A 16,300-nucleotide genomic window follows, 5' to 3' on the forward strand; every position below is an offset into this window, starting at 1 on the left:
CCGACTTCAACTGTAAGTGAATTTGTCCCAATACGTTGGTCCCCTAAAAAATAAAATGGGAGGACTATGTACAAAAAGTGCTGTAATTTCTAAACGTTTCCCTCGATATGGATGAATATACACTCAAATTAAAGGTGACAGTCTGCACTGAAACCTCTTTGACATAGTATCATTTCAAATCGAAAGTGCTGGATTACAGAGCCAGAACAACACAAAATGTGTCTCTGCCCCAATACTTTTGGAGCTCACGGTATACAGTGTAGAACAAACATGTCATTGACAAACTCATTTTAATTCAATCAGATACATGTGATGTAATTGTTGCCAAATAATGACATTAACATACACTGAGTGTCCAAAACTTTAGGAACACCTTCCTAATATTGAGCTGCAACCCCTTTTGGACTCTACAAGGTGTCGAAAGCGTTCCATAGGGATGCTGACCTATGTTGACTTCAATGCTTCCCACTGTTGTGTCAAGTTAACTAGATGTCCTTTGGGTGGTGGATAATTCTTGATAGACATTGGAAACTGTTGAGCATGAAAAACCCAGCAGCGTTGCAGTTCTTGACACAAACCAGTGTGCTTGGCACCTACTACCATACCCCGTTCAAAGGCACTTAAATCTTTTGAATGGCAGTGGCACACAATCCGTCTCAATTGTCTCAAGGCTTGAAAATCATTAATTAACCTGTCTCCTCCCCTTCATCTACTCTGATTGAAGTGGATCTAGCAAGTGACATCAATAAGGGATCATCGTTTTCACCTGGTCAGTCTGTCATAGAAAGAGCAAGTGTTCCTAATGTTTTGTACACTGTGTATATATGCTGTATCTATCACACAATGTCTGTAATCAATATTCTACCCTGGAATATTCAACACTGAAATCTGTTACTCTCATTATTCCAAATGCATCTGTGGATCTTTTCTGTAGACAACAATGAAAATGCGTATTTGTCTTTAATGCAGGGTTTGAGCTAAACGTCAGAAGCTATCGAGTGTAATGGTTACTTTCTATGTTATAGGGTGGAATGGTTTTTCTCCTGGTGTATCCTGAGGTAGCTCCTCTCTGAGAACCTTTTCCCGCAGTGCGTACAGGCGAACGGCCTCTCTCCCGTGTGGACCTTCAGGTGCATCTTCAGGTGGTCTTGGCGGGAGAACCTCTTCTCACACTGGGGGCAGCTGTAGGGTTTCTCCCCTGTGTGGATCCTCTGATGCCTCTTCAGGTCACCAGCCTGGGCAAAGTGCATGTGACACTGGGTACAACTGAAGGGTTTCTCCCCCGTGTGGAACCTCTGGTGGATCTCTACCTTCTGGGGGCAGCTGAAGCCTTTGTTACAGAACATGCAGAGGAACCGTTTTCCCTTAATACTGCTTGATGTTTCTCCCCCTCCCTGAGCCTGGGCTCTAGCCCTGTCGAAAAGGAAGCGGCCGTGTGAATCGGAAGGCCCCATCGACGTGGACACTGGGTCGCGATCCCTGAACGCGTGTAAAGGAGAGTGGGTAGAGCCATTTGGATTTGTCTCTAACCTTTCCCTGTAATTTAAGAAATCTCTGCCCTGTGAGTGTCCATCTCCTAGGTGATTATCTGCATTCCATGTGGGAGGAACGTCACCCTCCACTTTCGTAGTCACTTCATCTTTGACCAGACCCTCCCCCTTCTCATCTAGGCGCCCTTCAGAGTATACACTACTACTGTACTGGTTCCAGTCCCGTCTAGACAGATCAGTCTGTGTCTCTAAACCCAAGGATATGTTGCCAGGGTCCATTTCTGTAGTGTAAGAACAAGACAGATCATCACCGCCAGTGGCTAACGTATCACCATCTCCACGGGAATGACGCATCCTCTGGTTCTGGTGAAACACCGGTAGGTACTCTGAGCCAGGAGCAGGATCTGGGTCTGATCTGTGGTCAGATCCTGTGTGTAACAGCCTTGGTGTTACAGTTAAAGTCTTGATGTCTGTCTCTGACTTGAGGACTGCATTCGGCGTTCCACTGACCTCCGTGATTCTGCTTCGGGTCCAGAGTTGCGCTGGGGTGATGGTATGGTCTACCGTGGCTACAGGGGGCGCTCCAGCTGCTGCTCCAGTCTGGATGTACCTGCTGTGCCGTTGGTCCTCCTCTCCTTCAGACCTCTCCTGCTTGACCAGAGACAATCCTTCAGGACCTGCAGCCTCTGCATCTGCAGACTGACACAAGAAGAGAGGAAGTTATTACCGGTACATGAGCTGAATTGGATAACAATGTCGTAGGGAAGTCTCACAAGCTCCCCTATGGCCGAAAAATGAGGATGTGCATGTAAGCAAGTGAATAGCTGAGGGGAGCCTTCCTGAAATATCCCCCGAGATCCAGCAATACATGTTTGTCCTTTCTAATGGGTATTTTTTATTTTATTTAAGGCCATACATGCCGCTGTGTTAGTTCCTGTTGTACCTTTGAGAGGACATTCTGGGCTTTTCAATGATATCACATTTGGGTGTGTCACCATAATTTTTTCTTTATGGTTCTTCAAAATGGCTACAATTACAATTAACACATTTTATGGTAAGTGTGTGTAATTTTTGTGAGTTTAATATTGAAATTGTTTCTAATAGGTAAATATCTAAGGAATAGTTTGAGTTTATGGCAGTTTAATAATTTTTTCATAATTAAATAAGATCTAAATAGTTCATATTTACTAATGGCCACTACAGTGCACATACTCTACAAGGAAATCTATAGACATTTTTTTCACCCTAAACTCTTTGTGATGCAAAAATATGAATAATTCCCTAAACTTTTTTGTGCTGGGTTTCATGTAAGCAAGTGAATAGCTGAGGAGAGCCTTTCTGAAAATAAACTGGCCACATTTGATTTACAAAGTTACACATTTTTTATGTAACACTATTACACTAACCTCTATCAAGATAACGTGCTGGGTTGAGGTTCCACTCCCCTCAACAGTGATTGGTTGGTCATCTCTCCATGTGCTGTGTCCTGCTGGCTTCACAAAGCTCCTGTGGCCTCCAGTGAGATGTCCTTCACCTGAGAGAGTGATTGGGGGAAAAGAGGTGGTAAGGTGAGCTACTGTCAATGCTCAACAGTATATTTATTGACACTGTCTAGAATTGGCTAGGATATAAGGTAACACTTGTCATAACTTCTTGATATACTATTTAGTAATTTATGTATTATGTTCCATGTATCACATTGTTTTCATTAAGTAAATAATAAGAAATGCAGTAAATAAAGAATCTGGTTAGAATATGATTGTGTCTGCGTGCAAGATAGCTAAGTAATGCGGGGACAGGGTTGGGGAGTAACGGATTACATGTAACTGATAAAGAAAACTCTTTACCATAAAAATATTATCAGATTACAGTTACTTTTGAAAAACTAGATGATTACTTCTCGGATTCCTTTTAAATTCAGAAAGGATGTTTACGAAATACTGAGCGAGTCTGACCACAAGTCAAAGACCACTATGATGGCACACCAAATCCGTTTGAAGGGTTGCAGGAAAAGTGCAGGAATAAGTTTATGTAGGCTATAGTGCAAGCTACTGTATGTCTTCCAATGGTGCAAATTCTGTCGGCATCAAAGATTATACAAACAACTTGGATAAATCCTTGGAGGTAAGGACGACAAGGCAAATGGCACTGCAATGGATAGCTGCTGTTTTCTCCTGACCAATTCAGCTATTTTTGTGCTGATCATAAAGCTGCAATGTGTAACTTTTTGGGCGGCTCAACCAAATTCAGGACATACTGCTAACCCCGGAACAGGCCCTAATCCCCAAGACTTGGAAAAGACTGCTTAAGAGAGAAATAATCCGCCACTACTCTCCGTTCTATTGGTGAACGTATAATCACTGGAGAACAAACTGGACGAGCTCCGTTCGAGACTATCCTATCAACGGGACCTGAAGAACTGTAATACCCTATGTTTCTCGGATTCGTGGCTGAACAAGGATAGTTTTTCTATGCATTGTCAAGACCGTACGGCAGCGTCAGGTAAGGTTAGGGGGGAGGGGTGTGTTTGTTAACAGCTGGTGTGCAATCTCTAATAATAAGGAAGTCTCAAGTTTCTGCTCACTCAAGATAGAATACCTCATGATAAACTGTAGACCATACTATTTACCAAGAGAGTTTATCTATATTTCCGTAGCTGTTTATTTACCACCACAAACCGAAGCTGGTACTAAGACCGCTAAGACGAGCTGTATAGGGCCATAAGCAAACAAGAAAATGCTCATCCAGAGGCAGCGCTTCTAGTGGCTAGTGATTTTAATGTAGGGAAAGTGAAATCCATTTCTACCAGCAAGTCACCTGAGCAACTAGAGGCGAAAACTCTAGATCACCTTTACTCCACAACACAGGAATGCATACAAAGCTCTCCCTCGCCCTTCATTTGGAAAATCTGACCATAACTCTATCCTCCGGATTCCTGCTTACAAGAAAAACTCAAACAGGGAGTACAAGGGACGCTCTCAATAAGGAATTGGTCCAATGAAGCGGATGCTAAGCTACAGGACTGTTTTGCTAGCACAGACTGGAATATGTTCTGGGATTCATCAAATGGCACTGATGAGTTTACCACAGTCACCGGCTTCATTAATAAGTCTGGGATGATTTGAGCCCTCCTCACAACTGTGTTGGTGTGTGTGGACTAGAGGTCGACCGGTTAATCGGAATGGCCGATTAATTAGGGCCGATTTCAAGTTTTCATAACAATCGGTAATCGGTATTTTTGGCCACTGATTTGCCGATTTAAAATAAAAAAGTTATTTAAAAAAATTAAAAATAATTTAACTAGGCAACTCAGTTAAGAACACATTCTTATTTTCAATGACGGCCTAGGAACGGTGGGTTAACTGCCTTGTTCAGGGGCAGAACGACAGATTTTTACCTTGTCAGCTCGGGGATTCAATCTTGCAACCTTATGGTTAACTAGTTGAACGCTCTAAACATCAATGTCTTTCTTAAAATCAATACACAAGTATATATTTTTAAACCTGCATATTTAGTTAATATTGCCTGCTAACATGAATTTCTTTTAACTAGGGAAAATGTGTCACCTCTGCAACAGAGTCAGGGTATATGCAGCAGTTTGGGCCACCTGGCTCGTTGAGAACTGTGTGAATACTATTTCTTCCTAACAAAGACAGCCAACTTCGCCAAACGGGGGATGATTTAACAAAAGCGCATTTGCGAAAAAAGCACAATCGTTGCACGACTGTACCTAACCATAAACATCAATGCCTTTCTTAAAATCAATACACAGAAGTATATATTTTTAAACCTGAATATTTAGCTAAAAGAAATCCAGGTTAGCAGGCAATATTAACCAGGTGAAACTGTGTCAGTTCTCTTGCGTTCATTGCACGCAGAGGCAGGGTATATGCAACAGTTTGGGCCGCCTGGCTCATTGCGAACTAATTTGCCAGAATTTTACGTAATTATGACATACAGTGAGGGAAAAAAGTATTTGATCCCCTGCTGATTTTGTACGTTTGCCCACTGACAAAGAAATTATCAGTCTATAATTTTAATGGTAGGTTTATTTGAACAGTGAGAGACAGAATAACAACGAAAAAATCCAGAAAAACCCATGTCAAAAATGTTATAAAATGATTTGCATTTTAATGAGGGAAATAAGTATTTGACCCCTCTGCAAAACATGACTTAGTACTTGATGGCAAAACCCTTGTTGGCAATCACAGAGGTCAGACGTTTCTTGTAGTTGGCCACCAGGTTTGCACACATCTCAGGAGGGATTTTGTCCCACTCCTCTTTGCAGATCTTCTCCAAGTCATTAAGGTTGAGGCTGATGATTGGCAACTCGAACATTCAGCTCCCTCCACAGATTTTCTATGGGATTAAGGTCTGGAGACTGGCTAGGCCACTCCAGGACCTTAATGTGCTTCTTCTTGAGCCACTCCTTTGTTGCCTTGGCCGTGTGTTTTGGGTCATTGTCATGCTGGAATACCCATCCACGACCCATTTTCAATGCCCTGGCTGAGGGAAGGAGGTTCTCACCCAAGATTTGACTGTACATGGTCCCGTCCATCGTCCCTTTGATGCGGTGAAGTTGTCCTGTCCCCTTAGCAGAAAAACACCCCCAAAGCATAATGTTTCCACCTCCATGTTTGACGGTGGGGATAAGGTGTTCTTGGGGTCATAGGCAGCATTCCTCCTCCGCCAAACACGGCGAGTTGAGTTGATGCCAAAGAGCTCCATATTGGTCTCATCTGACCACAACACTTTCACCCAGTTGTCCTCTGAATCATTCAGATGTTCATTGGCAAACTTGAGACGGGCATGTATATGTGCTTTCTTGAGCAGGGGGACCTTGCGGGCGCTGCAGGATTTCAGTCCTTCACGGCGTAGTGTGTTACCAATTGTTTTCTTGGTGACTATGGTCCCAGCTGCCTTGAGATCATTGACAAGATCCTCCCATGTAGTTGTGGGCGGATTCCTCACCGTTCCCATGATCATTGCAACTCCACGAGGTGAGATCTTGCATGGAGCCCCAGGCCGAGGGAGATTGACAGTTCTTTTGTGTTTCTTCCATTTGCGAATAATCGCACCAACTTGTTGTCACCTTCTCACCAAGCTGCTTGGCGATGGTCTTGTAGCACATTTCAGCCTTGTGTAGGTCTACAATCTTGTCCCTGACATCTTTGGAGAGCTCTTTGGTCTTGGCCATGGTGGAGAGTTTGGAATCTGATTGATTGCTTCTGTGGACAGGTGTCTTTTATACAGGTAACAAGCTGAGATTAGGAGCACTCCCTTTAAGAGTGTGCTCCTAATCTCAGCTCGTTACCTGTATAAAAGACACCTGGGAGCCAGAAATCTTTCTGATTGAGAGGGGGTCAAATACTTATTTCTCTCATTAAAATGCAAATCAATTTATAACATTTTTGACATGCGTTTCTCTGGATTTTGTTGTTGTTATTCTGTCTCTCACTGTTCAAATAAACCTACCATTAAAATTATAGACTGATCATTTCTTTGTCAGTGGGCAAACGTACAAAATCAGCAGGGGATCAAATACTTTTTTCCCTCACTGTAACATTGAAGGTTGTGCAATGTAACAGGAATATTTAGACTTAGGGATGCCACCCATTAGATAAAATACGGAACGGTTCCGTATTTCACCGAAAAAATAAACGTTTTGTTTTCGAGATGATAGTTTCCGGATTCGACCATATTAATGACCTAAGGCTCGTATTTCTGTGTGTTTATTATACTATAATTAAGTCTATGATTTGATATTTGATAGAGCAGTCTGACTGAGCGGTGGTAGGCACCCGCAGGTTCGTAATCATTCATTTAAACAGCACTTTCGTGCGTTTTGCCAGCCGCTCTTCGCAATTCTTCAAGCATTGCACTGTTTATGACTTCAAGCCTATCATCTCCCAAGATTAGGCTGGTGTAACCGATGTGAAATGGCTAGTTAGTTAGCCGGGTGCGCGCTAATAGCGTTTCAAACGTCACTTGGAGTAGTTGTTCCCCTTGCTCTGCATGGGTAACGCTGCTTCGAGGGTGGCTGTTGTCGATGTGTTCCTGGTTTGAGCCCAGGTAGAAGCGAGGAGAGGGACGGAAGCTATACTTTTACACTGTCAATACTAAAGTGCCTATAAGAACATCCAATAGTCAAAGGTATATGAAACACAAATCGTATAGAGAGAAATAGTCCTATAATTCCTATAATAACTACAACCTAAAACTTCTTACCTGGGAATATTGAAGACTCATGTTAAAAGGAACCACCAGCTTTCATATGTTCTCATGTTCTGAGCAAGGACCTTAAACGTTAGCTTTTTTACATGGCACATATTGCACTTTTACTTTCTTCTACAACACTTTGTTTTTGCTTTATTTAAACCAAATTGAACATGTTTCATTATTTATTTGAGGCTAAATTGATAGTATTTGTATTATATTAAGTTAAAATAAGTGTTCATTCAGTATTGTTGTAATTGTCATTATTTCAAATATTTTTTTTATATATATTTTTTTGAAATCTGCCAATTAATAGGTATCCACCTTTTTTGGTCCTCCAATAATCGGCATCGGCGTTGAAAAATCATAATCGGTCGACCTTTAGTGTGGACCATGATAGATCCTTAGTGATGTGGACACTGAGGAATGAAGCTCTCGACCTGCTCCACTACAGCCCTGTCGATGTGAATGGGGGCGTGCTCGGCCCTCCATTTCCTGTAGTCCACGATCAGCTCCTTTGTCCCTGTAGGCTGTTTCATCGTCATCGGTGATCAGGCCTACCAACGTTGTGCTGTCAGCAAACTTGATGATAGTGTTGGAGTCGTGCGCGGCCAATAACATCTGCTAAACAAGTGTATGTGACCAATAAAATTAGATTTGAAGTTCATCGACAACGTTGCCCCCACATATTCCAACCATTAGCCATGGATTACAGGCAACATCAGCATCGAGCTAAAGGCTAGAGCTGCTGCTTTCAAGGAGTGGGACACTAATTTTTATGTCTTATTCTTACCCGTATTTTTTTAAACTGCACTGTTGGTTAGGGGCTTGTAAGTAAGCATTTCACTGTAAGGTGAAACCTGTTGTATTCGGTGCATGTGACCTAATAAAATGTGATTTGATTTAATCCGGACGCATATAAGAAATCCCGCTAAGACCTCCGAGCCATCAAACAGGCAAAGCATCAATACAGAACTAGGATCGAATCCTACTGCGCCGGCTCTGACGCTCGTCGGATGTAGCAGGGCTTGCAAACTATCACATATTACAAAGGGAAACCCTGCCGCAAGCTGCCCAGTGACGTAAGCCTACAAGATGCGCTAAATGCCTTCAATGCTCACAACACTGAACCATGCATGACAGCACCAATTGTTCCCGGACAACTGTGTGATCACGCTCTCCGTAGCCAATGTGGGTAAGACCTTTTAAACTGGTTAACTTTCACAAGGCCACAGGGCCAGATGGATTACCAGGACGCGTACTTAGAGCATCCGCTGACCAGCTGCCAAGTGTCTTCACTAACATTTTCAACCTCTCCCTGACCCAGTTTGTAATACCTACATGTTTCAAGCAGACCACCTTAGTCCGTGTGCCCAAGAACGCCTGGTAACCTGTCTAAATGACTATCGCACCGTAGCACTTACATCTGTAGCCATGAAATGCTTTGAAAGACTGGTCATGGCTCAACACCATCATCCCAGACACCCTGGACCCACTCCAATTTGCATACCGCCCCGACAGATGCACAGATGACGCAATCTCTATTGCACTCTACACTGCCCTCTCCCATCTGGACAAGAGGAACACCTATGTGAAAATGCTGTTTATTGACTAAAGCTCAGCGTTCAACACCATAGTGCCCTACAAGCTCATCACTAAGCTAAGGACCCTGGGACTGAACACCTCCCTCTGCAACTGGATCCTAGAATTCCTGACGGGCACCCTCAGGTGGTGAGGGCAGGCTACAACACATCTGCCACACTGACCCTCAACACAGGGGCCCCTCAGGGACTCCAACACTATCATCAAGTTTGCTGACAGCACAATGTTGGTAGGCCTGATCACTGACAAAACAACCTATAGGGAGGTAAGAGACCTGGCAGTGTGGTGCCAGGACAACAACCTCTCCTCCCTCAACATCAACAAGACAAAGGAGCTGATTGTGGACTACAGGAAATGGAGGGCAGAGCACGCCCCCATTCACATTAACGGGTCTGTAGTGGAGCAGGTCGAGAGCTTCATTGCTCAGTGTCCACATCACTAAGGATCTATCATGGTCCACACAAACCAACACAGCCGTGAAGAGGGCACGTCAACGCCTGTTCCCCCTCAGGAGGCTGAAAAGATTCTACAGCTGCACAATTGACAGCATCTTGACTGGCTGCATCACCGCTTGGTATGGCTACAGCTTGGTATCCAACTGCAAGGCACTACAGAGGGTAGTGCGTACGGCCCAATACATCACTCGGGCCAAGCTCCCTGCCATCCAGGAACTCTATACCAGGCAGGAAGGCCCTAAAAATGGTCAAAGACTCCAGCCACCCAAGTCATCGACTGTTCTCTTGGCTACCGCACGGCAAGCGGTAACGATGCACCTAGTCTGGAACCAACAGGACCCTGAACAGCTTCTACCCCCAAGCCATAAGACTGCTAAATAGTTAATCCAGGTAGCTATTTAAAACTATCTGCATTGACCCTTTTTGCACTAACTTTTTGGATTCCTCATATACCCTGCTGCTACTCTTTATTATCCATCCTGTTGCCTAGTCACGTTATTCCTAGTTATATGTACATATCTACCTCAATTACTTTGTACCCCTACACATCGGCTCGGTACTGGTACCCATTGTATATAGTGAAGTTGTTACTCATTGTGTATTTTATTAGGACTTTTCTATTATTTCTCTCTGCATTGTTGGGAAGGGCCCATGAGGAAGCATTTCACTGTTAGTCTACACCTGTTGTTTACGAAGCATGTGACAAATAAAATTGGATTTCATTTGACAGCAGTGGTGTAGCCTACGGGCGATACGGATAACACTTAGGCTTATTATTGATCTCTACATAGCAATGTGGTAGTTGTGGATGGCTGTTAACAAATGTATAGGTGTATTTTACCTCAATAATGGCTGAATTGAAGAAGTGTAGGCTAAGCTGCCTATCAATCATTGTTTATGCGACCCGTGGACAGCCAGTGAAAAATGCGCTCTTGCAACAGCTGCATAACGCGGATCCCAGCCTATGGAATAAAATTGAGGGAGTTCCTCCCTTGTAAACTCCTCCGTGGTATTGTAATCTACTAATACTGACAAAAATGAGTTTAATTTAAGAAGACCACGAGTAGGTATTTTATTGCTCAATCTAATTCAGGCTGGTTAAAAGTCCTAATGGACACATGCTTAAAAGCTGCAAATGATCAAGATAAAGTGTCACCCATAGAGATCCTATTAAAAAGTATTATAATTCCTAGTTCTATGGTGTCACCAACAAAAACATTAGGCCTATAACAAATGCAGCATATGGCATACATGTCATGCCAATAGCACTTTTTGGTATTCAAAGCATGCCATTCAATGAGCAGCATTTCTTTTTTTTAACATTGTTTTGAAGCAATGAGCCCTCCATGACAAAAACAGAATAGGCTAATGAGTCCTTCATTTTTGGGTAAAACCATTAGACTTCGGTTTTTAACCTAAATATACACTGAGTATACAAAACATTAAGAACACCTGCTCTGTCTATGACAGACTGACCAGGTGAAAGCTATGATCCCTTACTGATGTCACTTATTAAATCCACTTCAATCAGTGTAGGTGAAGAATGTTTTTTAAGCGTTGTGACATGGACTGTGTGTGTGAGCCATTCAGAGGTTGAATGGGCAAGACGAAATATTTAAGTGCATTTGAACGGGTTATGGTAGCAGGTTCCAGGCGCACCGGTTTGCGTCAAGACCTGCGACGCTGCAGGATTTTTCATGTTTGAGCAACCACCCAAACACGTTTGGGGAGCATTGGAGTCAACATGGGCCAGCTTCCCTGCGGAACCCTTTCGACACCTTGTAAAGTCCATGCACCGACGAATTTAAGCTGTTCTGATGAGAGGGTCGTTCGTGTTCTGTACACTCAGTGTATATGAAAGCCACGCAGCCTCTGCCTTTTGCAAAATGTACCTCTTTCTATTCCTCTGTATCGGTCGACGATCTTGACACTTCTGGGACGACTGGCGAAGACGCGCTCCCGTGCCACCTTCACTTCCAGTAGCTGTAGTTTCCTGCGCAATGCCCTGTTTTCTTTCTGGCTTTGAGTTATTTCCAAACGAAGCACTGCATAGTCGTCATCTACGAGTTTACAGATCTCAGCCACGGCTGCATTCGCTAGTACCTCCATGACGGAGGCTATTTGAGTGTGAAACCCCATACAGTTAGCCATTGTTAGCAGCTAGCTAGCGTTACCTGGAACACCTATCAAGTCCTGTCTCTAAAGTTAATTAAACACTAAATAAGGTAAGTACATGATGCTGTGCAGTTAAATTAGTCATTTTGAGTACCAGTGTTTAAGGAACTTATAAATAACAAAAACGCTAACGTAGAACTTGTTCTTGGTCACTGTTTACTTCCGTTTACACTGAAGAGCAAGGATCTTATTGGCTGACGTCATAGCTCAAAGGGTGTGGTTAACTGAAAACGACTTCTTATTACAGTCTCCAATTCATGATCACCATCTTTCAAGCTGAGAGTACACTTGTTTAGAAAGGACAGTGTGTTAGCAAAAATAGAGTAAAAAATGACTTTATTCCATCAATCACCTCAGTAAGGTAAATATTAAACTGTCCCTGTTCTAGCCTAAGTTCACTGTCTCTCTAAAAACAAGTATTTACTCAAGCCTGTTTCAAATGACAAGTTAACAAAAAGTTAATGCGATGTATTAATTACCCTCTTACCAAGACACCCTGCATACATATCAAGCCACACCGCTACGATTTCTCCCCTTAGTGGACACTCCTATGTCTGATAAGGCTAGTCAGGTAGAAGTTCTTGTAAAATAGTTTGCACTTGATGGGCCTCTCCTTGTTGTGAACAGTCTGGTGCGTGTTCGCATGAGCCGGCTTGTCTGCATCCGTCCTAATACTCTGCCTCCCATGTTGTGACCAAATGACAGCAGAGGACGTAGTCTGACCTCCTTGAGTCATTGTTTGGGTGTTGATGGGATTATGCGCTGTGTTATAGGCTAGGTACCTCTTGTGGCAAATGTCCATCCTGACCCTGTCTGTATTTGTGGGGTAACTGAGGAAGGCTAGACCCAGGTCCAGGCTTTCTATGAACCCATTCACCAGGCATTAGACAAGACCCTGAAGGAGAAGACAGACTTGCTGATAGACTACCACTATGGGGGTCTCCCACCACTCTCTGTGAAGGCTGAAGCCCAGGAAGACCTGCATTGTTCATCATGGACACTGTGGTGTTTGTATCATAGGAACAGGAGGGTCTATCAGCCCAAGGCCCTGCTTCATCCCTGCACTGAGACTGTGAAGAGAAGGGTCTGGGCTGCAGACTGGATCCCTGACTGGAGGCTCCGTCTCTCTGATGACCACCAGGACTGAGGTTGTTCAGTCCACCTGTCCACTGGTTGTGTTCTATGTAGTGGTTGTGATGGAGTCTCTGTCCCCCGTGGTTGGGTCCTGGTTCCGACTGGGGAAGGAAGAGTGACGGCTCCTGATCCATGGTCCTGATGCGGGGCCACCTCAGAGGTCCAGTCTCTCCAACCAGTAACACCGGATATCAGCAGATCTTCATGGACTGCAAACAAAGATTATACAGAAAAGCATGAAAGCATTCTTTGCTGTACACACAGAAACATGACGTTATAAAATGCTAACCACAGTCAAGTCAATCTAACACTGATTCAAGTACCTAACAATATGGAGCCATTAGAGTTTATTTTTTTTTAAGTCCGAACTCAGTCTCTGCAATGATACAAAAATAACCAAGTCAGTCAGCACATAGTCAATTTAGTATTTAATTTAAAATAGCATAACAATCACATTTATTGCACAAAATGATACATGACAAGTAGAATAACTTTTCTCACTTCACCTTTTCTGTAAATATCAATCCAATTTACTGATAAAGCCCTTTTTACATCAGCTGATGTCACAAAGTACTGTACAGAAACCCAGCCTAAAACCCCAAACAATGGAGGTGTAGAAGCACGGTTGCTAGGAAAAACTCCCTAGAAAGGCCAGAACCTAGGAAGAAACCTAGAGAGGAACCAGGCTATGGGGGGTGGCCAGTCCTCTTCTGGCTGTGCCAAAGAGGAAGATATTATGGTGGCCATGTATTGATAGAAAATCACTGTAGAAAAATGTATGAAAAAATTAATAATTTCTGTATAAAGATACAGTACCTTCACTTTGATAAAACTAACTATAGAATACTTTGGAAATGGTTCAATACTTCATGAATTAAGGCACTAACATTATCTCACTTTAAAACACCTAAAGACACGAAGTTTGTCACTCTTCATCAGTGAAGCATTTTTACAGACACCATCACCATATCTACTCTGCCTCATCATACTCATTCTTTCCTCAGTTCACCTCATCCAGTTCCCTACTACATCCAAAACCAACAGAATTAACTACAAACTAACTAGTACTACATTATATATTAATATACTCTATACATGGGCTGTGTGCATTTTCTGCTGGTGTATCCTGAGAGAGCTCCTCTCTGAGAACCTCTTCCCGCAGGGTGTATAGGCAAACGGCTTCTCCCGTGTGGACCTTCAGGTGCAGCTTCAGCTGGTGCTGGTGGGAGAACCTCTTCTCACACTGGGGACAGCTGTAGGATTTCTCCCCTGTGTGGACTCTGGTGCCTCTTCAGGTTGGAGGATTGAGAGAAACTGGCCCGGCACAGGTGGCAGCCAAATAGTTTCTCCCCCGTGTGCATCCTCTGGTGGATCTCCATCTGTTTGGGGAAACTGAAGGTTTTCCCACAGAACGAACACGGGAAGCACTTCTCTTTGCCACTGGATCTACTGATAGCGTCACTACTACTGTCATTTGTCAATAGGCTGGTGTTGCCATTTAGTGTTGAGGCACTGGCATTATCTAAGGTCTGGTTTAACATTAGGAGAGTGTGAGGAGGACGAAGGCCAGGGAATGTCGGTGTTGTCGCAGGGTCCATGTTCCAGTTGATAGATCCTATAGAACGCAGGCTGAAGGCAGCACCTGTTGGGTGGTTAACCTGAGGTGCCATCTGGCTTGCTGAATCACAACTATAGGAGCAGGACGGAGAATAGCTAGCCAAGTCTATGTCTGTTCTCATACGAACACCTCCCCGTCCCCGCGGACCAAATCTATGCCTCGCCCTGGTGTCAGCCAGTCTGTTGTCATGGAGACTAAGTTTGAATGTTTTGTGTTCAACTGTCGGTTTCTGGTTGTGTTGAACACTGTTGTTCCCTAGCCCAGAGTTGAGGATGCTGTCCAATCCACTGCCCGCCACTATGTCACCTCTGGTCCAGGCCGGCTTGTTGATGTCATTCCCTGGGCCCTTGGCTGTATCCGTCTGGGTCTGAGAATCCAAGATGGCCACCCAATCTCCACTGTTAGCCTCCAGCCAATCACCTACAGGAAGAGGTTACAAAATAGACTTTACAAACATGGCAGAGAACTCAGGTGCAAAAACCCGGAACAGCAAAATAGCCCCATAACATCAAAAATCCACCACCATATTTTACGGTAGGTATGAGGTACTTTTTTGCATATGCTTCCATTTTTCGACACCAAATCCACCACTGGTGTACATGGCCTAATAGCTTTATTTTCAAGTCACCTGACCGTAGCACAAGACTGAAGTTTGATAAACTACATTGGCACTTGGATTGAAACCGGTGCTATGAGGAGGAACGAGCATTGTGTTGGAATGACGTTAGCCGTCGGGAAAAAATGGGCTATATGTATATCTCCCTTACCTTGCTCCCCCATCTTTAGTCCACTCAGCAGGTCAATGCTCTCTGGTCCATCGTCTCCTCTTTGACCAGCAACAGATCAGGCTTCCCTTCCTCCATGTCTACTGACTGTAAGAGATACAGAGTGAGAGGATGTTGGATCAAGAAATCTGCTATGAGCACCCTGCTATGGAGCATCTTCTGGTTGGGTAATGAGGGATTGCTATGAGTACTATGCAAACATGTTAGTTAATTTGATTATGTGACATTCTTTTAATGGTTTGATAATTCAAAGGCATGGTCCCATACTTTAGACAAAATTAATCAAGACCCGTATCCACAAAAAGTCTGAGTAGGAGGGCTGATCTTTCCATATAATACGGGCCCTGACGTAATACCATTCAGACAGTAGTTTACAGTGGGCTCACCTCAGTGAGACTGTGTGTGGTCCTGTGCTGCTCAGCTGGTTCCTCTGTGGGTTCAGGAGGAGGTGTAGTCTGGTTGTCCTCTATGACCATGGTCCCCTCAGGGTTCCCCAGACCCTCCTCACACCCCTCCTCTTTCACCAGCAGCACCTCTGGACCCTCCTCCTCCTGGAAGAGAGAAGTGATACAGATTACACTCCTTCAGGTACGCACACACAGATAATAAACCCATTCAACATGGAGTGTTTACCCATTCCCACTACCTTTTGAGTACTAAACTAGTTACAAAATGGCTTCATTGTTGTTAAATCTATCATGGTAGACATGTGGGTAAATATGAGTCAGCTATTAGAATCTCTTCTCGCAGTGGGTACTGGCCAAACTGCATTTCTCCCCTGTGCGGACCCTCTGTTGCCTCTTGAGGCTGCCAGCCTCGGCAAAG

General features: G+C 43.8%; 1 protein-coding gene across 1 annotated transcript; it reads right to left on the reverse strand.

The window, feature by feature from the left end:
* Positions 1–555: 555 nt before the first annotated feature.
* Positions 556–15,918, reverse strand: LOC115191385 (zinc finger protein 3 homolog). Its single transcript, XM_029749262.1, has 4 exons — positions 15,862–15,918; positions 15,458–15,562; positions 14,352–15,110; positions 556–1,306 (listed from the first exon to the last, which is right to left on the reverse strand). The coding sequence occupies exons 2-4, from the start codon at positions 15,468–15,470 to the stop codon at positions 1,020–1,022; spliced, it is 1,059 nt and encodes a 352-aa protein (XP_029605122.1). The 5' UTR covers positions 15,471–15,562; positions 15,862–15,918; the 3' UTR covers positions 556–1,019.
* Positions 15,919–16,300: the final 382 nt, after the last annotated feature.

This window comes from Salmo trutta, chromosome 4 (assembly GCF_901001165.1).
Source record: "Salmo trutta chromosome 4, fSalTru1.1, whole genome shotgun sequence".
In the NCBI taxonomy this organism is placed as follows: Eukaryota; Metazoa; Chordata; class Actinopteri; order Salmoniformes; family Salmonidae; genus Salmo; species Salmo trutta.